This window comes from Peromyscus leucopus, chromosome 10 (assembly GCF_004664715.2).
Source record: "Peromyscus leucopus breed LL Stock chromosome 10, UCI_PerLeu_2.1, whole genome shotgun sequence".
NCBI classification, from domain to species: Eukaryota; Metazoa; Chordata; class Mammalia; order Rodentia; family Cricetidae; genus Peromyscus; species Peromyscus leucopus.
The window spans coordinates 52,363,280-52,385,546 of record NC_051071.1 but is presented as its reverse complement, the minus strand read 5'-3'; the positions used below and the strand labels follow the sequence as shown (position 1 = coordinate 52,385,546).

At 45.0% G+C, this 22,267-nt stretch overlaps 1 protein-coding gene across 2 annotated transcripts in view; it reads left to right on the top strand.

Annotated features, from left to right (window-relative positions):
• Nucleotides 1-22,267, top strand: part of Rfc1 (replication factor C subunit 1) — a 74,411-nt gene that overhangs the window by 42,478 nt on the left and 9,666 nt on the right. The window contains exons 7-21 of one of the 2 annotated variants that reach the window (XM_028882232.2): nt 1,508-1,585; nt 2,889-2,976; nt 5,040-5,317; nt 8,159-8,266; nt 10,421-10,600; nt 11,433-11,537; nt 14,318-14,717; nt 15,323-15,432; nt 16,291-16,405; nt 18,023-18,114; nt 18,308-18,445; nt 19,428-19,523; nt 19,848-19,946; nt 21,218-21,372; nt 21,495-21,612. In XM_028882232.2, coding sequence (XP_028738065.1) covers nt 1,508-1,585; nt 2,889-2,976; nt 5,040-5,317; nt 8,159-8,266; nt 10,421-10,600; nt 11,433-11,537; nt 14,318-14,717; nt 15,323-15,432; nt 16,291-16,405; nt 18,023-18,114; nt 18,308-18,445; nt 19,428-19,523; nt 19,848-19,946; nt 21,218-21,372; nt 21,495-21,612 — 2,160 coding nt within the window. Of the gene's footprint in view, nt 1-1,507; nt 1,586-2,888; nt 2,977-5,036; nt 5,318-8,158; nt 8,267-10,420; nt 10,601-11,432; nt 11,538-14,317; nt 14,718-15,322; nt 15,433-16,290; nt 16,406-18,022; nt 18,115-18,307; nt 18,446-19,427; nt 19,524-19,847; nt 19,947-21,217; nt 21,373-21,494; nt 21,613-22,267 lie in introns of both variants that reach the window. The other variant, XM_028882231.2, reaches the window with a different exon arrangement.

Sequence of the window (22,267 nt, the reverse complement as noted above, 5' to 3'; positions counted from 1 at the left end):
AAGTGAGTCCCAGGAAAGGCGCAAAGCTACACAGAGAAACCCTGTCTCGAAAAACCAAAAAAAAAAAAAAAAAAAAAAATGTGTGTGCTTCCCAAGCAAAGGCATGAGATCTCAAGTGCTAGGATTAAAGGTGTGTGCCACCCTCTATGTTTATAATCTAGTGGCTTGTTCTGTTCTCTGATCTTCAGGCAGATTTTATTAGGGCACACAATATATCACTACAGCTAAGACATATTTTCAGCCCCTTAGGATTCCTTTGAGGGATATTTCTAGAGTTTAAAATACATATAAGTAAGCTGGGGATGTTGGACACACTTTTTTTTTTTCTTTTCCTTTTTTTGGTTTTTCAAGACGGTTTCTCTGTGTAGCTTTGTGCCTTTCCTGGAACCCACTCTGTAGCCCAGGCTGGCCTTGAACTCACAGAGAGCCGCCTGGCTCTGCCTTCTGAGTGCTGGGATTAAAGGCGTGCGCCACCACTGCCCAGCTGTGGACACACTTGTAATCCCAGTGCTCAAGAGGAAGGGGCAGAGGCAGGTGGATCTTTGCGGGTTCAAAGTCTGGTGTACATAGTAGGTTCCAGACCATCTAGCACTGCATGAGACACTGCCTTCCACAAAAGATGACTGGGAGGAAGATAAGCTAGGCATGGTGGCACACGCTTTTAATCTCAGCACTTTGGAGGCTGAGGCAGGCAGATCTCTGTCAGTTTGAGGCCAGCCTGGGCTACATAGTGAGTTTCAGGCCAGCAGAGATGTATAGTAAGACCCCATCTCAAGAAAAAGGTTGGGTGGGTCGGGTAGGCTGGAGAGATGACTCCGCAGTTAAGATCTAACTAATACTGCCTTTGTAGAGGACCAGAGTTTGGTTCCTAGCACCTAGGTTGAGTGCCTTATAGCTGTCTATAACTCCAGTTCCAGGGGATCTGATGCCCTTATCTGGTGTCTGCACTCAAGTGTACATACCCACATAGATATACATATACACATGAGCTTTTCCTTAGGACAGACAAGGCCCCAAAACATGTAATGACGAGATGTTATATTAAAATCATTAAGAGAAAATCTGACTTCAGATTTTATAAAGAAATATCACTTTAGAACCAGGCAACCCCATTGGCCAGTAAGATGGCTCAGCAGGAAAAAGGTACCTCTACTGAGTCTGAGGGCCTGGATTCAATCCTTGGGACCCACAAGGAGAAAAACAACCCTTACAGATTGTCTCTTGACCTCACGTGTGCTATGGCATGCATACCCACATATACAATAAATAAATGTAATGAAGAAATAAATTTACACCAACTTTATTATGCTCACAGAGCTGGAAGTGTAGAGTCTGTGAAGTTAGTTTAGTGAAACAGGCCTGTGATGCTTGACTGTTAATGTTTAGTGTGAAGATGGCATTGTTATTTTAGAAAGCTTTTCTCCTTCTAAACATATGAAGCACACATTTAAAAGTGTTTAGATACAAAAATAACAAAAGCATCTCACTGTGTTGGTGCTTTTTACAGCTGGAGAGGCAGTTGCATGAAGATGAAGAGTTTGCTCGAACGTTAGCCATGTTGGATGAAGAACCCAAGACCAAAAAGGTAACATGGTGTCTGTCTCTGTGTGTGTGTGTGTTGGGGGGGGGGGGTAAGAGTGAGCTCACGTGTGATGTAGGCCTGAGGTAGATGTCCTGTCTTGTGGTTCTCTACCTTAGTTGAACTTGGAGCTCACCATTTCTTCTAGGTTGGCTGACCAGTGAGTGAGCCTTCAGAGTCCTCCTGTCTCTGTCCTCCTGAGCATTGCAGTTACAGGGGTGCACTGCCATCCCTGACTTTCCCCTGGGTGCTGGGGACCAGAACTTAGGTCCCCATGCAGGTGCAGTAAGTGGGGTGACTTTATCCAGTGAGTCATCCCACTAGCTAAATTATTTTAATTTGTAGTTTTTGTGTGTATGGAAATTCATTTGCAAAGTTACTCTTTTTTTTTTTTTTTTTTTTTTTTTTTGGTTTTTTCGAGACAGGGTTTCTCTGTGTAGCTTTGCGCCTTTCCTGGAACTCACTTGGTAGCCCAGGCTGGCCTCGAACTCACAAAGATCCGCCTGGCTCTGCCTCCCGAGTGCTGGGATTAAAGGCGTGCGCCACCACTGCCCGGCTCAAAGTTACTCTTTTTAAAAGATTTCAAGAAATAAAGCAAATCAGAACTTGCCCCATGAAACCATAGGGGTTTTTTTATGTATTATTTTATGTAATTTATGTGTTATTTCAGAGTGATGGGTATCAGTTGTACAGGATGAGGGTTTAATAACTACAGTACTCTTTTTGGAAGCAGACTTTCTCTGTTGCACCTCTTTTTCTCGTGAGAGAGTGCTTTGGTTTTGAGGCCGTCTTTGACAGGTAGCTCTGGGTGGCCCAGATTGGCTTTAAACTCGACAAGCTCCTGGCCCAGCCTTCAGCCTACCCGTGCTGAGATCCGGCATAGCTGCCGCTCTTGGCTTCTCTTGCATTTTCCTACTGGGCTTTAATTGGTTTTCAGTTTTTTGTGTTGGTCTGTTTCCATTTTAGTTTTCAGCTGCATTATACGACTAGTAGTTTGGGAGTTGAGATAAACAAAAGGCTAATAAGGCTTCCATTTCCGGTTTAGGAGACTGGGATGAAATGAGATGTTTTATTGGCGTATTGTTTTAACCTTTTATCTCTTTCCTTATTGGTAAAATGAAGTGATAAAATACTGCTTTTGCTGTGGTAGGTTTTGTGGGTAAATGAATGGCAGTTTATTGTAGTATCTTGCTGGTTTGGTTTGGAAGGTGACCCTTAAACTTAAAACTTTAATCCATTTTAAGAGCAGATTTTGTGGTGGTAGTTTCCCTGTTACTTAATACTTCTGACACTTTTTACACTTGTTTAGGCCCAAAAGGACCCTGAAGAGGGAGAATCATTTTCACCTGTCCAAGCTGATTTAAGCAAAGCAGAAAACCATAAAAGCCCCGATAAAGGTAACGCTAGCAGAGGAGGGTGAGGGAGCACTTTTCTTTTTAGAAGAGGACACTTGGTAACTGTGCTTCAGCATTCTTTTCCCTAACGGGTTGGGGGATGTTTCAGAGGGCCGTTAGAGCAGGCTCTGTTCAGATAAAGGTGCTCCGGACTGTCAGCAGTGGAAGCAGGTCATAGTGCGAAGTGCAGGGTTGTACCCAGCCTTCTGAGCGTCAGCAGCTAGAACACCATGGAGTGTCTCGCTGCTGATGCCCAGGATCTCAGGAGGGTACTGAATCCATGAGTGTGGGACCCATGGAGATGGTGGGCTGATAGATGATCACAGTCCTATAAAATCAGACCTCAAAATTAGCCACGATTTCCTGCTGAATGCATGTTTCTTCTGCACCATTATAAAGTTGAAAACTTTGAAGTCGAACAGTCCTAAGTCAAGGATCACCTGCACTTTTGAAAGCTGGATACTACCTGCCCTTCTGCACTTAGTGTTAGGAAAAGTAAACGATTAGGTACTCTTGGCTTGTTAATTTTGCTGTGGGAAGACAGAGAGGCAATGCCCTGAGCTTTCACATTAGAGGTAGTGTCGCGGTGTTGGCCTCTGACGGACTGTTCAGGCCATATGAAGCTCTTGTGGTTGTCTTGAGTGGCCCGTTCTGCGATGGTCTTGATGTTGAACCGTCTACTGATACAGTCACCCCTTGCCTTTTCTTATCCTTTCCTTTTTCTTGTGCCACACCAGGGATAAAGCTAGGGCTTTGTACATGCTGCTTAAGTTTCCGAGCTATATTCTCAGCCCTCCTCTTGCTTCTTATTTTGAGATAGGGTCCTTCTGAGTAACCCAGGCTGGCCTTGGATCAGTCTGTACCTCAACCATAGAGCTGCGATCTTCCTGCCTCTGCCTTTTAAGTAGCTGGAATACAGGCCTGTGGCCCAGACGCCCTCCTCATTATCTGTGAAGGATCAGTGTCATGACCCCTGCGGGTCCCCATGTTTGTGGGGACTCAAGCTCTTCATCCAAAAAGTGTAGAGTTTACATATAATCTACAGGCAGCTTGGCTTCCTTGTATACTTTAAACCGTCACTGGATTACCTTCATACAGTGTAATGCTATGGAAATATGGAAATAGTTATTATACTGTATTGTTGCAGTGATCAGGATAAAACATACAAAGTATTTTCTATTCATAGCTGGTTGACGCAATGACTATGGTGCCTGTAGGGGTGGGGGGCTAATAGAAAATCTAATTCTAGAAATAAATCTGCTTAGGTAGTACCTTTTAGCCTTGGCAATTCAGGATTTGGGGCTTTCTTGCTATTTTACAGAATTCTGTGTAACGTATTCCAGTCAGTGAGTTTTGTCTCTGTAAATTTTATAGCATATCTGTGGAATGGTCTTTGTCTTTTCACACTGTTTGGGATTGGACTCAGGCTTTGTGCATTGGTGGGCAGGCATTATACTACTGAGCTGCGGCAATGTCTTTCTGTGTTGTTTACAATAGTATATCAGATGGATAGTTTGAATTTAAAACGACAGCTCTCGCTTTCGCTCTCTCTCGCTCTCTCTCTCTCGCTCTCTCTCTCTCTCTCTCTCTCTCTCTCTCCCCCTCTCTCCCTCTCTCCCTCTCTCCCTCTCTCCCTCTCTCCCTCTCTCCCTCTCTCTCTCTCTCTCTCTCTCTCTCTCTCTCTCTCTCTCTCTCTCTCTCGTTTTTGGAGACAAGGTTTCTCTGTGTAGCTCTGGCTATCCTGGAGCTCATTTTGTAGACCAGGCTGGCCTCAAACTCACAGAGATCCACCTGCCTCTGCCTCCTGAGTGCTGGGATTAAAGGTGTGCACCATCACTGCCCAGCAAAATGACAGATCTCTTAATTTGAACTGGTTACAAAGAAGTATTATGTGAATATTTAATTAAAAAAATAAATACGCTATCTGAGCTAAAGTAGTAAATGTTTCGAATTTATATGTGGTACTAAGTACTACTAAAATCACACTGTTGAAAGATGAGGAATGAAAGTGTTGATGCCGGTGTATTCCCCAAATAGCAATAACAATTTTCCCTTTGTAAAAGCAGAGCACTTCTTAAAGGAAAGGAAGCCCGGCAGTCCTGCTAAGCCCAGCCGGGGTGGGAGTTCCAGAGGGTCTGCTCAGCCCTGCAGATCGTCAGCTCGCCAGAGCGAAGCCTGTTCCTCTCCCAAGGCTAGCTCCAAGCTGGCACTTATGAAAGCAAAAGAGGAAAGTTCCTACAAAGACACAGAGCTGACGGCCTCAAAAAGGAAAGAAAACGCCATTGAACTCAAAGGAGAGAAACAAACTCCTAAGAAAACCAAAAGTTCTCCAGCTAAAAAAGAGGTAGGAACTTTATGAAAAGAATGTATTTTGGGAATATGTGTTGGTTCGAGCTTGATTGTTTTCAACTTCTACATTGTTTTAAAAAATATATGATTTGGGGAAGAGGCGAGGGAGAGGAAACTGGTTGGGATGTAAAGACAAAATAAATAGATAAAAGTAATTTGAAGCTGGGGGTGTAGCTCAGTGGTAGAGTGCTTGCCTAATATATTGGAGCCCCTGTGTTTGACCCCAGAAGACACTGTATCATTTAAATCTCTTAAAGAATAGTCATCAGTAACATAGCAAAATGGCCTGCTATGTATTGCTATTGTGTATGAGTAACCGTGCTCATACTCATGTATTACATCCCATAGTCTTGACCCTTGAGGCATTTACTTTATTATGTAAGTTGTAAAGATGAAGAAACAGGCTGAGTTTAGTAACTTTTCCAAGATGGCCTGTGGAGGGGCAGAGCTGGCCTTGAGCTCTGAAGACTGTAGCAGTGTGAGCATTGAGCCTTCAAGCAGTCTGGAGCTGCCTTTAGATATAGCTCTCCTGCTGAACAGACGTGTTATTCTGATCTGGTTACTTCTCCGTGTGATGGTGAATAGAGATAAGAGCACCAATGAGATGATAAGGGCACCAATGAGATGATCAGTGGGTAAGGAGAACTCCATGGACATGTACGTGTACACACACACACACACACACACACACACACACACACACACACACTCGAAGTAAATGTAATAAAAGAATTTTAAAAAACGTGTTTAATGATTAATTTATGAAACCATTTAGAGCAGTGTCTGGGATGTAATAAGTGCTATACATATTTTAGCCTTTTCCCCCCCCTTCCCTGTGTGGCAGCCCTGACTATTCTGGAACTCTTGTTGTAGACCAAACTGGCCTGGAACTCACAGAGATCCACTGCACTGACCTCTGCTGGGATTAAAGGCATGTGCAGCTACCAGCAGAAATGATGCTTTTCAAAAGTGTCATGTCCTGTGTGCCCGCCCCTTGCCCACCCTGGTGATACAGGCCTAATAAGTACTTGAGAGACTGAGTCACGAGGATGTCAAAGTTAAGGTCTGCCTGCACCACAAAGTGAGTTCCCCAAAGACACAAAAAGAATTGTTTTTGTTTTCAGATATATTTAAGTTTTGTTTTTGTTTTTTTTTTCCGAGTGTGGGTTTTTGTCTTTTTTTCCCCGAGTGAGGTGGTGCATGCCTTTAATCCCAGACTCGGGAATTCTGTGAGTTCCAGGCCAGGTTGGTCTACAAAGAGAGTTCTAGGACAGCCAGGACTATTACACAGAGAAGCCCTATCTCAAAAAACCAAACCAAACCAACAGAAAGGTCTTTTTGGACCTCCATTTTGGGAGCACCTTAGATTTATAAGAGAAACCACCATTCCTTCATACCACAGAGGCACTTAGCATTAAAAGCAGAATAGTGTCTGTTTCGCCTGGCGGTGGTGGCACGCATACCTTTAATCCCAGCACTTGGGAAGCAGAGGCAGGCGGATCTTTGTGAGTTCAAGGCCAGCCTGGTCTACAAAGCGAGTTCCAGGAAAGGCGCAAAACTACACAGAGAAACCCTGTCTCGAAAAAGCAAAAAAAAAAAAAAGTGTCTGTTTCAACTCTCATCATCGCGTGTGTGTGTGTGTGTGTGTGTGTGAACATGGAACTGTGAAATGGTGATGACCTTAAATGCTTTTATTTGCAGGAAATGGTCATAAATATGCTTAAAGTATCAGTTAACTTTTTGCCCTCAGATTTTTCTTCGCTGAACACTTATCTGGTGGAGAAGTTTTTCTTCAGGCACACTAAGTACATGAGGAAGTTTACAGAGGGTGACTATTTTGGGGAAGGAGGAAATAAAAGTTTAAAAGTGATATGGTTATTTTTATGCTGTTTTTCAAAGTTGGGCTCAAAATAACTCAGAACCTGTACTTAGGAACATCAGAGTGTAGTAAATTCAGTTGATCTAGTCAAATATTTCTGATTTAGTAAATGAGTGTGCTTCAGTTATGTTATAGCCAGGTGTGGTGATACCTGTAATCTCAGTACTTGGGAAGCTGAGGAAGAAAGATTGATAGTTTAGGGCCAGCTTCTGCTACATAGTGAGACTGTCACAGAATAAACAAAAGGCAGGCATGCAGATAATCCAAAGTTATTTCAGATTTTTACAAAACAGAATTACTGTTTCAAATGAATAACATTCCCAGTTGGTGTATGGGACTGTCGTTTGAAGGTTGTTAAAAACAGTGGCCTCCCAGGGCACATGGTCTAGGCAGCTATAATTTGATAAGGACCTTCTAATGAGTGAGAGCTATTATTAAGTAGGGTTGGGGCTATATGTGATGGTATATGCCACTAATATCAGCACTCAGGAGGCAGACATAGGTAGATCTCTGAGTTCAAAGCCAGCCTAGTCTACATAATAAGTTCCAGGCCAGCCAGGGCTGCATAGTGATTCCCTGTCTCAACAACAACAACAAAAGGCTTGGATTCTGGTATCAGCTGCAGTAGTTGATTTAACTTAAAACCAGCTTAACTATCTTATTGGTCATATCACTTTTATGCAAATAAATATTTTGTTTACTTCAAGAGATTTAGAGTTACTTTTAACTTAAAAGTGATACAAAATAGGAATTGGAAAAAATAATGACAAGTGTTGTAGTAGTTCTGAAAGTTATCAAGGGGGCCCCTCCCTAATATACATGATGTAGACGCACCCAGTATCTGTGTGTGTGTGTGTGTGTGTGTGTGTGTGTGTGTGTGTGTGTGTGTTATAATGTAATTCTTTCTAGGTACATTTTAATTTTACATGATTTTTTTTTCTTTCCCTCTGCCCAAAGTCTGTAAGTCCAGAAGATTCTGAAAAGAAACGCAATAATTATCAAGCTTATCGAAGCTACTTAAATCGAGAAGGTCCCAAAGCTCTGGGCTCCAAAGAAATACCCAAGGTAAGATTCATTAGGATTGTGTTACTCTGTAAGAACTCTGCCTCATGGTCCAGCAAAGAGTTAATAAGACAATTATTATTATTATTTTTAAGATTTATTTTATTATGTATACAGTGTTCTGTGTGCATGTACACTCACAGACCAGAAGAGGGCACCAGATCTCATTGTAGATGGTTGTGAGCCACCATGTGGTTGCTGGGAATTGAACTCAGGACCTCTGGAACAAGCAGTGCTCTTAACCTCTGAGCCATCTCTCCAGCCCCTAATAAGCCAATATTAACAGAAGAATCTCAGCTCCCTTTTTATGAAATAGAAGGTTTTGTGATTCACTGATGGACGCTTAGACATTTTCCTTTAAGTGTAGTGTAAATATCTGATATGTAGGATGTCTGATATGTGACCCCTAAAGGATCTTGATTCCCAGGCTGAGAACCACTGCTTTAGGTAACAACATTGAAATGGGATTTGAAGAATGAAGAGACATCATTAGGTGTGAAGAGGTCATGATGACATGCACAGGATGCTTAAGGAACTCAAAGAAAAGTAATCCTATTATTGGTGCAAAGTGACCAAGGACAGGATGGCTGAGGAAGTGAATAGGGGCATATCTTGGAGGGCCCAATGTTCTGGACTTTGGCCTAAAAGGAGTTTCTTGTTTTAATTTTATTTTAATTATATGTATGGTAGCTTGCTGGCATATGTGTATGTGTATTATGTGCATGTCTCGTACTCTCAGAGGTCAGAAGAGGGAGTCAGAGTCCCTGGAACAGGAGTTTCAGATAGTTGTGAGCCACTGTGTGAGTGCTAGGAGTTGAAATCTGGTTCCCTGAAAAATATCTAAAAACAAAATTTTTTTTTACTTATTTCAAGTGTCTTGAGTGTTTTGTCTACATGTATATCTGTGCACCATGTGTGTGCCTGGGGCCCTCTGAGGCCAGAAGAAGGTTTGAATCTCCTGGAACTAGAGTTAGCTAGAGGCGTGTGTCACCATGTGGGTGTTAGGATTGAACCCAGGCTCTCTGGAAGAGCACCTAACCATTGAGCCGTCTCCCAAGCCCCAAAGAGAATGAGTTGTAAGTATCATTTTGGCTGCTGAGAATAGATTGTATTGGTTAGGGCAGAAAAAGATACAGGTGATCACTTAGGAGGAATGTGGAGAAGGGCTAATGAAGTGATATGTGAGCTCCGTGGGAGAGCACTCAGGAGACGGCAGACCGGGGTTTGAAATGTGTGAGCATCTTGCTGGAGTTCCCCAGGGTGATTGGGAGTCTGTTGAGAAGAGTTAAGAGTGCATGTCACTCCTGGAAGTGGAGGGACTGAAGAAATGCTGTTAGCATTTCCCCCTTTCTTTCTCAGTAAATAATAACTATTCTTTCCTTCCCTTTTTTCTTCCAAGAAAGGTTCTTTATGTGGAGGGGGATGATCAGCTTATGCTGGGCATGCTTTGAGTTTTGTTTAGCGTCTTTTCAAGACTTTTTTAGTCTTTACCAATTTTAATTCTATTTAAAGAGTAATAAGGAGCACGGCATATCATGTATAATGACCATTTTGTTTGTCTGTATAATTTAGCTGATCTATTTACAAGAATTAAAAAAAAGTCTATAACTGTACAGAGTTGTAGTTCAGACTTAGGAGGAGAAGCCTGGTCGGCTCTTAGATTACCAGTTACCTTCCCGGTGGGGATGGATGGTGCCATCTTAGCTTACGTTTCCAGCAGTTTCGTAGGTTTATCTCAGCAGGGTAGTCAGAGAGAGGACGGTGAGAGCCCCAGCTTGATACGCTTTCCAGACCCAGAGCTGGTCTTTCACAACAGTGGGAGTTTCCGTGGGCAGATTTCATTTGCTTGTTTACTGTAAGTCAGGAAAGCTAATTACTGATGGAAATATGAAAAGTGGAGACTAGCGTGAATGTGTAATGTTAGCTTTGCTAACAGTATGTTGTTTCTCCTTGTTCATTTGGTATCTGTTGAATGTTAGCTCTGTGGGAATTCATCCGGATCTACTCTGGTTCTGCTGCAGTCTCCAGCCAGGTTTCACGCTGGGGTTATTTGTGATGTTGAGTGAGAAACGTCACCTCGTTGCCGCTTGGCTCCAGTTCTTTCTTTGGAAAGCTACCATGTAATTTCTTCTCTGCTTGAACATTTTGGTGTTGTAGGGAGCTGAAAATTGCTTGGAAGGCCTGACCTTTGTGATCACAGGCGTGCTGGAGTCCATTGAACGCGAAGAGGCCAAGTCTCTAATTGAACGTTATGGAGGGAAGGTAACAGGAAACGTGAGCAAGAAAACCAACTATCTCGTCATGGGCCGGGACAGTGGACAGTCCAAGAGTGACAAGGTGGGTCCGTCCGCTGGCTCCCCGCGCAGTGTGGCTGTTGGTGGCAGTGCTGCTGGCCACATTCTAGTGAGAGAAGAAAAGGAGAGGCCTGTAGTTTGGTTGTCTCCACATACCGTGTACACACGGTCGGTCGGTCGGGGCTATAGGGTTTTGGCTTTTTAGTGGGGAACATAGTTGCTGTTTATTTGACTTTGTGTATTCTAGTTTAAGTCTTTTTTAAAACATTTTTAACGTAGAGGCATACAGTTTTGTTTTTTAGTTCCAAGTTTTCTTATGCATGCCTTATAGATCCCATCTTAAGGTTCCATTGTTGGAACCTGTGTGAGTGTGAGGAAGAAGCAGAGGTCTGCGCGAAGTAACAAGATGCACCCGACTAATTCTGTCTCCACTTTGCACAGAGCAGTTCTAGGTACATATGCAGCCACACCCACCTTTTTATGTAGGTACTGGGGATTTGAACTCAGGTCCTTTCATTGGTGCACCCAGCATACTTAGCTACTGAGCTATATCCTGAGCGGCCCCCCCCCCCCTTTTTGAGACAAGGTTTCTCTGTGTAGCTTTGTACCTTTCCTGGAACTCACTCTGTAGTTCCAGGGAATCTGAAGCCCATTCTAGACCTTCTTGGGTACCAGGCATACTCATGGTACACAGATACACAGATGAGCAAAACACTCATACTCATACAATAAAATCTTCAAAATAATTACAAATACATTCTGGAGTTTAACTTACAATGTGGTTCTTCATCTACCAGTAGGCCTTAAAATAATTTATCCTCTACAGAAGGAAGTGGTTCGGATGGAGTTCTGATGACTCGTATTTTAATCAACAGGCAGCCGCCCTGGGAACAAAAATCCTTGATGAAGATGGTCTGTTGGATCTGATTCGAACTATGCCAGGCAAGAAATCCAAGTATGAAATAGCTGCTGAAGCTGAGGTGTGTCTAAGACAAACCTGGGTTATTGAAGTTGGCGTAAGACCTCGTGTTTGATGGGGATGCATAACATATAGACACTACTGTGTGTGGACTGGAAGAGCAGACTCCCCTGCACCACAAGGGAATTCCTTGTGACCCGAAAGACTGTGTCTCAGGATGCCTTTGGTGTTTGTCTACCTTTCAGGGGAGGGTGACAAATAGTGTGCTGTGTATACCACACCTACGAATTCTTATCTTCCATCTGTTTGGTTTTTTTTTTAAGACAGGGATTCTCTGTGTAGTTTTGGAGCCTGTCCTGGATCTCGCTCTATAGACCAGGCTGGCCTCGGACTCACAGAGATCTGCCCACCTCTGCCTCCCAAGTGCTGGGATTAAAGGTGTGAATTCCCCCAACCCCCCCCCCCCCCTTTTTTTTTTTTTTTTTTTTTTTTTTTTTTTAACTTAGCCTTGGCTGGTAAGGAATTTGATATGTAGACCAGGCTGGCTTCAAACTCATAGAGATCCACATGCCTTTGCCACTGGAATGCTGGGATTAAAGGCGTGTGCCACTACACCTGGCCAGAATTTTTAAATTTGTGTGTGTGTCTGTCTGTCTGTCTATGCACATGCACATGATCGCAGTGCCCACAGAGGCCAGAAGAGGGCATCTTTCCCTGGATCTAGAGTTATGTGCAGTTGTAAGCCACCTGACATGGGTTCTGGGAACTGAACTCATGTCCTCTGCAAGAGAAGTAAGTGCTCCTACCTGCTGAGCCATGTCTCCAATCCATATTCTTTATTATTGTATTGACTTTATTGTAAATGTTGATGCCTGAACATTTTGTTTTCTGTTCTTTGTTTTTTAAAGAGGAGTTTATCAGCATCTTTAGTGAAAACTTTACTAGGAGTTTTTCAATTATGACAGAAGCTAGTCTCTATTGCCTTTCAACAAAGGGTAAAAAAAATAATAATAATAAAAGAAGAAGGAGTAGGAGAAAAAGAAGAAGAAAAGTTGGCTCGCATGGCTAAGCTGGGGGCAGGATGGACTCAGTCTGCCAAGCTGGCAGTACTGACCCTTTCATTTTCTGTGCTTGCGCCTCCCAGTGAGTGCTGTTTTTCATTCCACCACCTGCCTGTCCACATGCAGGACACAGGAGTGCCTGGATGCCAGGACTACTGTCCCCAGCACCGTCTCCAGTGTGACAAGATGGTCCGCCCAGTTTCTTCCAGGAGAAAAGCCCCAGGGAATGATGGGGTTCTGTACCCGTGGTCAGGTTGCAGTGGGGATGATGGGGTTCTGTACCCGTGGTCAGGTTGCAGGACATAGGGGATGATGGGGTTCTGTACCCGTGGTCAGGTTGCAGGACGTAGGGGATGAACGTGCTGCTCCATGGTCAACTGCGGTATGTGTGTGTGTTTGCCGTACAGCACAGTGTTCCTATTGTCCTTTCTCGGCTCCAGGATCCTGCACGACATTGTGCTGTTCAGCCTCCTCCAGCCTAGGGTAGTCCTGTCTTTACTTTCTTCAGTCACAGTAGGAGAATGTTTGTCGTGGTGTTGTGTGACATTGTCACAATTAGATTGTGTTACCCAGTGTGGCAGGAATACCACAGGGTCATACAGTGTCCTTTCCGGTGTGTCTTGTGCACATGATGCTGATAGATCTTGACACTTGGTTGAGATGGTGTCTGCCGCTCTTCTCCATGAGTGGAATGACTTCCTGCTTTGGAACTGATAACTTTTTTGAGTGGATAGTTATTTTGAATCTCCAGAAATGTCTTCCCTTAAATGGTCATTCCTAAGGTCTAGCATTACTGGAAGGCAGTTAACTGTTTTAGATTTAAGATTAAGATTATTTACATTCCTCAAAATTCACTTTTTTTTAGTGTAATTCACACACCTGTGCAGTGATCATCACTATCTAACTAAAAAGTTATTTGGCTTATTTTTGATGGTATGTATTTTATTTGGCACATGGCATGCATGTGGAGGTCAGAACCAACTTGCCTGAGTTGGTTCTCCTTTCACAGTGTGGGTTCTGAGGATTGAACTCAGGACATTAGGCTTGGTGGCAAGCACCTTTACCCACTGAACCATCTTGTTGGCCCAGTTACTGCATGTAATTCCAACACTGTCATTACCTCCAAGAAGAAATCCTGTACTTACTGATGGTTGCTTGTCGTACCCTCTGCCTGGCGGTCACTGTGCTGTTCCTTGTTTTATGGATTCGCCTGTTTTGGACATTTAATATATGTAGAATCATACCATATGTGGCTTTTTGTTTTTAGCCTTTTCAGTTTTTATACTGGCTTCAAGGCATACCAAGTTGTAGTATGTATTACTATTCAGTCCTTTTCCGATAGTGTCCCATTGTGTGGCTCTCGGTAGTTTTTGGTTTATCCTAAGTTCCCCAGAGATGTTTGGACTCTTTCATTTGATGACTATAATGTGTATGCACACCATATACTACAGTGCTGCTCTGACTTTGTATATGCAAGGTTTTGAGGAGACATTAGCTTTATGTAGTCAAGAAACTTTAGAACAGTTGTCTACCCCATGACCCTCTCTTTTTATTTGAAACTGACCACTCGATTCTTGGCTTTCTGTACCTATGCTAATGTCTGTGAGGTTTGGAGAGTGGTGGTGACCTGACACCTGCACTAGTCCATTGTGACAGCAGCAGCCTAGCTCAGTAGCTCACCTGGCTGTCACCTCGCCTCGGGGGCATGTGTATAGCAGGATAGAAGTCTTCTGTGTTTCATCAGGGGTTGTTTTGTTTTCTTCTGTTTTTCCCTCTTCAGATGAAGAAAGAAAAGTCCAAATTGGAGCGAACACCCAAAAAAAATGACCAGGGAAAAAGAAAAGTTAGTCCAACTGAGAAGGAGTCAGCGTCTAAAAAGAGCAAGCCGACCCCCCAAAAGGACAGCCCTGCAAAGGCCACCAAGAAGGAAGCGAATGTCTTTCGGAGGGGCCTGGACTTCACGGAGCAGGTGGTCAAGGAGACGCCTGGCCACGGCAGGGCTCGGGGTCCGGCCGAGGACCGCAGTGGGGACCGAGTGGAGAGTCTGCTCTGGGTGGATAAATACAAGCCCACCTCACTCAAGAACATCATCGGACAGCAGGGGGACCAGAGCTGTGCCAACAAACTGCTGCGCTGGCTCCGAAACTGGCACCAGAGTTCTCCCGAAGAGAAGAAGCACGGTGATTGCCCACGTAGTCGTTTGATTGTGTCTGTCGACAGGTAGTGCTCAGCTGCACACGTGGGCAGAGGCCCGCGGCTGGGTCATCTGCCTGTCAGCAAGGGTCTACTGAGAGCTTGTCCAGAGCCCAGGGGCTGCCCTAGGCCCTGGTGGCGCTGCTGTGGGCAGGGTGGGAGCCCCAGAGAGTTGGGGACTGTGAGCCAGCTATTAAATGCATGTGCCAAGTACTGTTGTAGGGGTAAGTACAGGGAGCTCGGGATGCCGCGTGGAGTCAGGGAAGAGGATGTGAGCTCTCTGGGAGACAGCTAGGTGCGGGAGCTGTGTGTGATACTGGGCAGAAGGAATGACCAGTCCAAGGTCTGAAGGCCTGTACGCCAGAGAGAGAGAGAGAGCAGTGAGAGCGCTCACCGCCCAGGAGGGAAAGGCATGAAGCCTCGGTCCGCATCGGCACAGTGGCCTGAAGCTCATTTGCTTTTGGTAGTGCAGTAGGGCCGCTCGCGTGCTCTGCTCTGGATGGCCCTGGGCGGTTCAGGAACGATTCCTGCTGCTCTGGGGTGTCTGGGAGATGGTGCGTGTTAATGCTCTGGAACTTCTTCTCCCCTGCAGCAAAATTCGGCAAACTTTCCAGCAAAGATGACGGCTCCAGTTTCAAGGCAGCACTGCTCTCCGGGCCGCCGGGCGTTGGCAAAACCACAACCGCTTCCCTTGTGTGCCAGGTGGGTGCGGTGGAACGGTCAAACCTGCAGGGAGCAGACAGCTCTTGGGTGTGCAGACCCACAGTGTGCATTGTTCTAAAGCCAGACTGCAGAACTTTGTTCGGCTCAGGTGAAGTTTGTCACTGCATCCTTTAAAAATACCATTTTTGTGGCCGGGTGTGGAGGTGCGTGCCCGTAATCCCAGCACTGGGGAGGCAGGTGGAATTCTGTGAAACAAGGCTAGCCAGGCCTACATGGTGAGTTCCATGGCACAGAATGTTTAAAAACCAAAGAGAGCGAGCAGCTGGCCCACACCTGTCACTCTGTTGGCTGTTATAATGGCATCCATTTCCCCTTCAACGTGGAGGCTGTGTTCCCGGGCCCCAGGAGGTGCCGCAGCTGCAGGCAGTCCAGGGCCCTGTGTGGACCACGCTTTCCCTCTGTGCCCCGCAGCATTGCCACTTGGTGCTAGGTAGGCTTCCTCCGTCCTTCTGTGTCTGGGTCCTGGTGCCCTCCCTACCTTCCCACTCTTGTTCTTTGGGGCCATTTTGAAGTTCACTGTGATGCTGTGGCAGGTGGTCTGATAACCAGGTGTGAGCCACTGCACCTGGCTGACCAGCTGCGGTTTTAAGAGCAAACTTCTGTGTGTGTTGTCTGTCTGTATGGTTTAAGAATCTCTAATACAAAAAAAAAAAAAAATCCCCAATACTATTAAATATAAAGTTAAATTTGTTGTCTGTTAGTGTCATACTTAATATTTTTATTCGTGGTTTTTTTTTTATGAGTTTTGGGACCTCTGTTCCTTAATTAGCTCCCCCCACCCCCCCGGTGGGGGACCATTTGCACTGTGATAGTAACAATTTCCAATATTTTGATTAGGAATTGGGCTACAGTTACGTGGAACTAAATGCAAGCGACACTCGCAGTAAGAACAGTTTGAAAGCAGTCGTTGCTGAATCCTTGAACAACACCAGCATCAGAGGCTTTTATACAAGTATGTGCCCTTTGAACCGTGGCTGTAGATGTGGTTTGAGAACAAGTCACTCAGTGTTGTGTGGTGAGCACCACTGTGTGGTGAGCATCCTGGGCTGTCAAGACAGGAAAGGCCTCTGGCGTAACTCCTGGAGCAGTGGTTACCTGCTTTGGTCTGAGAGGGTTCTGAGAATGTGATCAATATGTGTACGTACACCTAGTGTTCATTTTGTATGTGATTTTAGACAAGTCCCACCCAGGTGAATCCTGGAAAGGAGTATGGAAAATAAATGAAAAATACAGTGTGCTGTATGAGGTCATATGGCCTGTGTAAGGCCTGTGGTTGAGGAGGAAATTGTGTGAGGCATTCTGTAATCCACCGGTAAAGGGATGGTATTTGTTCAGAAAGCCTTGAAGAATGAGGGGCCCATTGTGGTTCAGGCTGTGACAGTGGGGGAAATGGAGATGTGTAAGCTAAGGATCAAACGTCCTGTGGAGACTTACTTAGAACCTTGGCATTTTTAATGGGAGAAATTAGTTTTTGAAAGAAGTTGCTCAGAAAACATCCTCTCTCACACACACAGTCTCTTTCTATTTGTGTGTGTGTGTGTGTGTGTGTGTGTGTGTGTGTCACCACACCCAGGATTTTTTGTGTGTTGTAGGGTTTGAACTCAGGTTCTTGTGTTTGCAAGGCAAACATGGTACTGACAGTGACCTCTCCACACTACTTCTTGTATGTGGCTGTTAGTTCATACAGTTGAGCAATCTGGCATTTTCCCTCAAGTTTAAATCATACATAATTTCTAATTTAGAAATTCCAGTTCTTGGAATTTAGCTGTCATTATACTTTAATATGTGCACAATGTTGTGTACACACACACACACACACACACACACACACACACACTGTAGACAGACAAACACACATAGACACATACATACATATGGGGATATTTAATTATTAATATGTCATAGCAAAAGCTTGGAAGCATCTTAATATTTCATCAATAAACTAAATTTTTATACTAATATTAATAATTTATTATTATTATAAAGTCAAATATTAAATTACATTAAAAAAGAAGTGTTCTTGGGGTTGGACATTCCCTCTCCTGGTGTGTAGACATTCATGCATACAAAACACTAGTATACACAAAATAAGTAAATCTTTTTATTATTAGGGTTTTTTTTTTTGTTGTTGTTTTGTGCTTTTTGCTTTTTGAGACAGGGTTTTTTTGTGTAGCCTTGGCTGTCCTGGAATTCGCTCTGTAGCCCAGGCAGAGATCCACCTGCCTCAGCCTCCCAAGTGCTGGGATTAAAGGCGTGTGCCAGCACTGCCTGGCAGATAAATAAATCTTAAGAAAAAAAAATATCTATGGATGGATGGATGGATGGATGGATGGATGGATGGATGGATGGATGGAAATGGATCAGTGGTCACTGATTAAGTGAAAAACCACAAGGCACACCTTTAAGGGAGCTGCTGGGGAGAAGAATTGGGACTGCAGGAGGGTGGGAGAGTTTCTTCTCATGGCGTAACTCCTGCAGTTGTCCAAACTTGAATGTGTTTAGAACTTCTGGAAACTGGCAGTTTGAGCGTGTTCACACTGTGTTTTTGTCCCGTCTCACTCCTGGCCAGGTGGAGCAGCTCCTTCGGTAAGCTCGAAGCATGCTCTCATCATGGATGAGGTCGACGGCATGGCCGGCAGTGAGGACAGGGGCGGAATTCAGGTAATGCAACGCTCTGTCTTTCTGTTTTACTGTTGGGTTTTAGATGAAGAAATACGGGTCATGTGCTTGGATAGTCATAGCAATTGAGGGCTTTTTAAAAATACTAAAATATATTGCGTAATATCTTGTTTTTTTTTTTTTTTTTTTTTTTTTTTTTTTTAAATGATTTTTATGTTCTAAATTTGCCTTTTAGGAACTAATAGGCCTGATAAAGCATACTAAAATTCCCATCATTTGTATGTGCAATGACAGAAATCACCCCAAAATTCGCTCTTTGGTTCATTATTGTTTTGATCTTCGTTTCCAAAGACCTCGGGTTGAACAGATTAAGGTATGATGATTGTCATTAAAAAACAATGAAAACAACCGATTTATTTGGTGTGCGCCCAAGAGCACACACTTGTGAGCTAATGCATGTGCAGTAAGGTGTGTCAGAGGGCACCCTTTGTCTGTTAGTTCTCTCCTGTACCAGGCAGTTTCTGGGGCCGGTCTCAGGCATCAGGCGGGACGGAAGTGCCTTTACCCTCTGAGCTAGCCTACTAGCTGTCTTCGGGTTCCCATTGCTGTGATGAAACTCCGTGACCCAGCACAACTTGGGGAGGAAAGGGTTTTTTTGACTCACATCACTGTTCGCCATAGAAGGAAGTCAGGAACTCAAACAGAGGCAGGAGCTGATGCAGAGGCTATGGAGGGGTCCTGCTTATTGGCTTGCTCAGTCTGCTTTCTTATAGAACCCAGGACCACCAGCCCAAGGACGGCACCACCCACAGTGGGCTAGGCCTTCCACATCGATCACTAATTAAGAAAGTGCCCTGCAGGTGCCTGATCTTATGGAGGCATTTTCTTAATCCCCTTTCCTCTTCTTGGATGACTGTAGCTTCTGTTGGGTTGATATAAAACTAGCCAGCACACTGGCCCAGAATTTCTTTTTTAAATGACATTATCATCTTTATAGAAAGGTTGATTTTAACTTTAGACAGTGTCATATTGTAGCCAGTGAGTTTATCCAAGGTGTGTTGATTGCCAAATGAAAACTCAAGGGTCAGTTTTTGTTTTTTGGTTTTTCAAGACAGGGTTTCTCTGTGTAACAGTCCTGGCTGTTCTGGAACTCACCCTGTAGACCAGGCTGGCCTCGAACTCACAGAGATCCACCTGGCTCTGCCTCCCAAGTGCTGGAATTAAAGGCGTGCGCCACCACTGGCTGGCTCAAGGGTCAAATTTTAAAAGTATCTCATAAATATTTTTATAGAATTGCAGATGCTATTAGTTTAAAAAAAAAGGTCAATGATAATTTCCTTGCTTGTCAATTTCAGAGTGCAATGCTGTCTATTGCATTTAAAGAGGGTTTAAAGATCCCTCCTCCAGCTATGAACGAAATAATTTTGGGAGCTAATCAAGATGTCAGACAGGTGAGTAAGATATATACTATGTGACAGTTGTTACTTTCCGAAATTTGATTTTATTATTTCTGTGTATAGGTATTTTGCCTGCATGCATGTCTGCACTGTGGGCCAGTATTGGCAGAGGCCAGAAGCGGGCATTCGAATCCTTGGAACTGGAGTTACAGGTGGCTGTGCGCTGCTGCCATGTGGGTGCTGGGAGGGCAGCCAGTGCTCTTAACTGCAGAGCCGTCTCTCCAGCTCTTGACAGCTGTCAATTCTTTTGCCCCCTCATTCTTAGGAGACCAGCAGCCCTTCCTCATCCTGACATTGTCTCACTGACGTTTCTTGTAGGTTTTACATAATATGAGCATGTGGTGTGCACAGAGCAAGGCACTGACTTACGACCAAGCCAAGGCTGACTCTCAGAGGGCCAAGAAGGACATCAAACTGGTAACCGTGTTTCCCTTCTTAGTTCTGAAGTGTTTCTTGTCCTGCTTGTACGGTCTTTGTGGACAGCGTACTTCCTTGATGGACCTGTGAGCCCAAGGACTTGTCAGACCTGTAGACAGCGGCGGCAGGCCAGTGCACTTTTCCTCAAGCATGATCATCTTCGTTACAGATTGCAGAAGTGGGTGTTTCACGGGAGACCCAGGCTTTATCGTGCAGGGTGGCTTTTTCAGCGCACTTTCTGCCTGCATTCATGGCCGGCGTGGTTTTGTGCTGCTGGGAATTAGGTGTTTAACCTCCAAAGCTGAGGTCTCTGTCACTTACCTCTGTGCTCGGTTTTGCTCGTTAGAGTGATGATAAGTTTTTTTGTTTTATTGAGACAGGGTTTCTCTGTGTAGCTTTGGAGCCTGTCCTGGAACTCACTCTGTAGCCCAGGCTGGCCTGGAACTCACAGAGATCCGCCTGTCTCTGCCTCTCGAGTGCTGGGATTAAAGGCGTGCGCCACTACCAGTCTTTTCCATTTCTATAGCTCTGCCTTTTCCTGGGTTTCATACAATGGGAGTCAGATAGTATGTGGTCTTTGGAGGAAGACTTCTTCCGCACTGGAGAGTTCATTTGTGTACATTTAAGGCTCCGTCATGTCTCTTAATGGACTGACCGACCGCTCTTTTCCTTTCCCGTCCTTTTTGGTTGTTTCGTTGGTCTTTCGAGATTGTGTGGCCTGGAGCTCAGTTGGGCTGGCTGTAGGACAGTGTCTAGCTGAGGCTGACCTTGAACTCCATCTCTCAAGTGCTGGGATTACAGGTGTGTCCCACCATTCCTGGCTGTATTTTTTTTTTAAAGGATTTATTTATTTATTATGTATACAGTGTTCTGCCTGCACATATCCCTGCAGGCCAGAAGAGGGCACCAGATCTCATTACAGATGGTTGTGAGCCACCATGTGGTTGCTGGGAATTGAACTCAGGACCTCTGGAAGAACAAGCAGTGCTCTTAACCTCTGAGCCATCTCTCCAGCCCTCCTGGCTGTATTTTTGATTAAAATTGTTGAGTAATAGGCCTGGATATGTATCACTTTATTTACCCATTTGGTTATTGAAGGCCATCTTCGTCCTCCCAGATTTTGGCAGTGATGATAAAGGTGTTGTGAACTGTTCATCTGGGACCCCCGAAGGCTCTGCCACTCTCCTCCGTGGGCACCGAAGGTCCTGGTGCTCCATCTCTTTCCCAGGATTGGCTTGGGTCATTCGGTCATTATGTGTCCTTCTTTGCAGGGTCCATTTGACGTTGCCCGGAAAGTGTTTGCAGCTGGAGAGGAGACTGCACACATGTCCCTGATGGACAAATCGGATCTCTTTTTCCATGACTATTCCATAGCCCCCCTCTTTGTCCAGGAGAACTATCTCCATGTAAAGCCTGTGGCTGCAGGGTAAGCACTGAGGACAGGCAGTGAGGGCAGGTTAGGACCCTCCAGCATGGCGGAGGCCGCACGCGCGTGCGTGCAGAGCGGCTGGGAGGGAGAGTGTAACCCGGACTGGTTCTTCTCCGCAGGGGGGACATGAAGAAGCACCTGATGCTCATAAGCCGGGCCGCAGACAGCATTTGTGACGGTGACTTAGTGGACAGTCAGATCCGGAGTAAGCAAAACTGGAGTCTTCTGCCCACACAGGTGAGTGCCGGCCTGCCTCGGCCGGAGAAGGCTCTCACGGTTCCTGTATTCATAGTTAACATTTTTAATTTTACGTGTGCAGGGTTTTGCCTGCATGGTGCATGCTGGTGCCTGTGGAGCTCAGAAGAGCACACCAGAGCCCTAGAAATGGAGTTACTGATGGTTGTGAGCTGCCATGTGGGTGCTGGGAACCAAACCAGGTCCTCTGGAAGAGCAGCCAGTGCCCGTGACTGCTGAGCCGTCTCTGGTCTTTGTGGCAATTACAGACTGTTTAGAGAAAAATACTCTGGTCGCTGTTGTCTCTATTTGTTCAGAAGTGTTTTAATGTAGCGGAGGAATGGGAATAAGAAGTCTAGGTGTCAGCTCCGGCCACAGGTGGCCATCAGGAGTGTCACCCGCGGTTCTGCATGCAGAATCTTGGTGCGTGTGTGGCTGTCTCAGAAGGAGGTGCAGAGCCCCTCCCAGAACTGGTGCAGCCAGGGCAGGGATCGCAGGCTTCTTCCTTGTTGCAGAAGTCAGTTGATGTGAGGTGCCGTGAAAACAGATTCACTATACACTCCATCTTTAAAAGCATGCCTTGTGCGTGCAAGACAGCAGCCCTCTACCACTAAGGCGTCCCACAGCTCTGAGTTTGCTGTCCGCTCAGCAGCGTCAC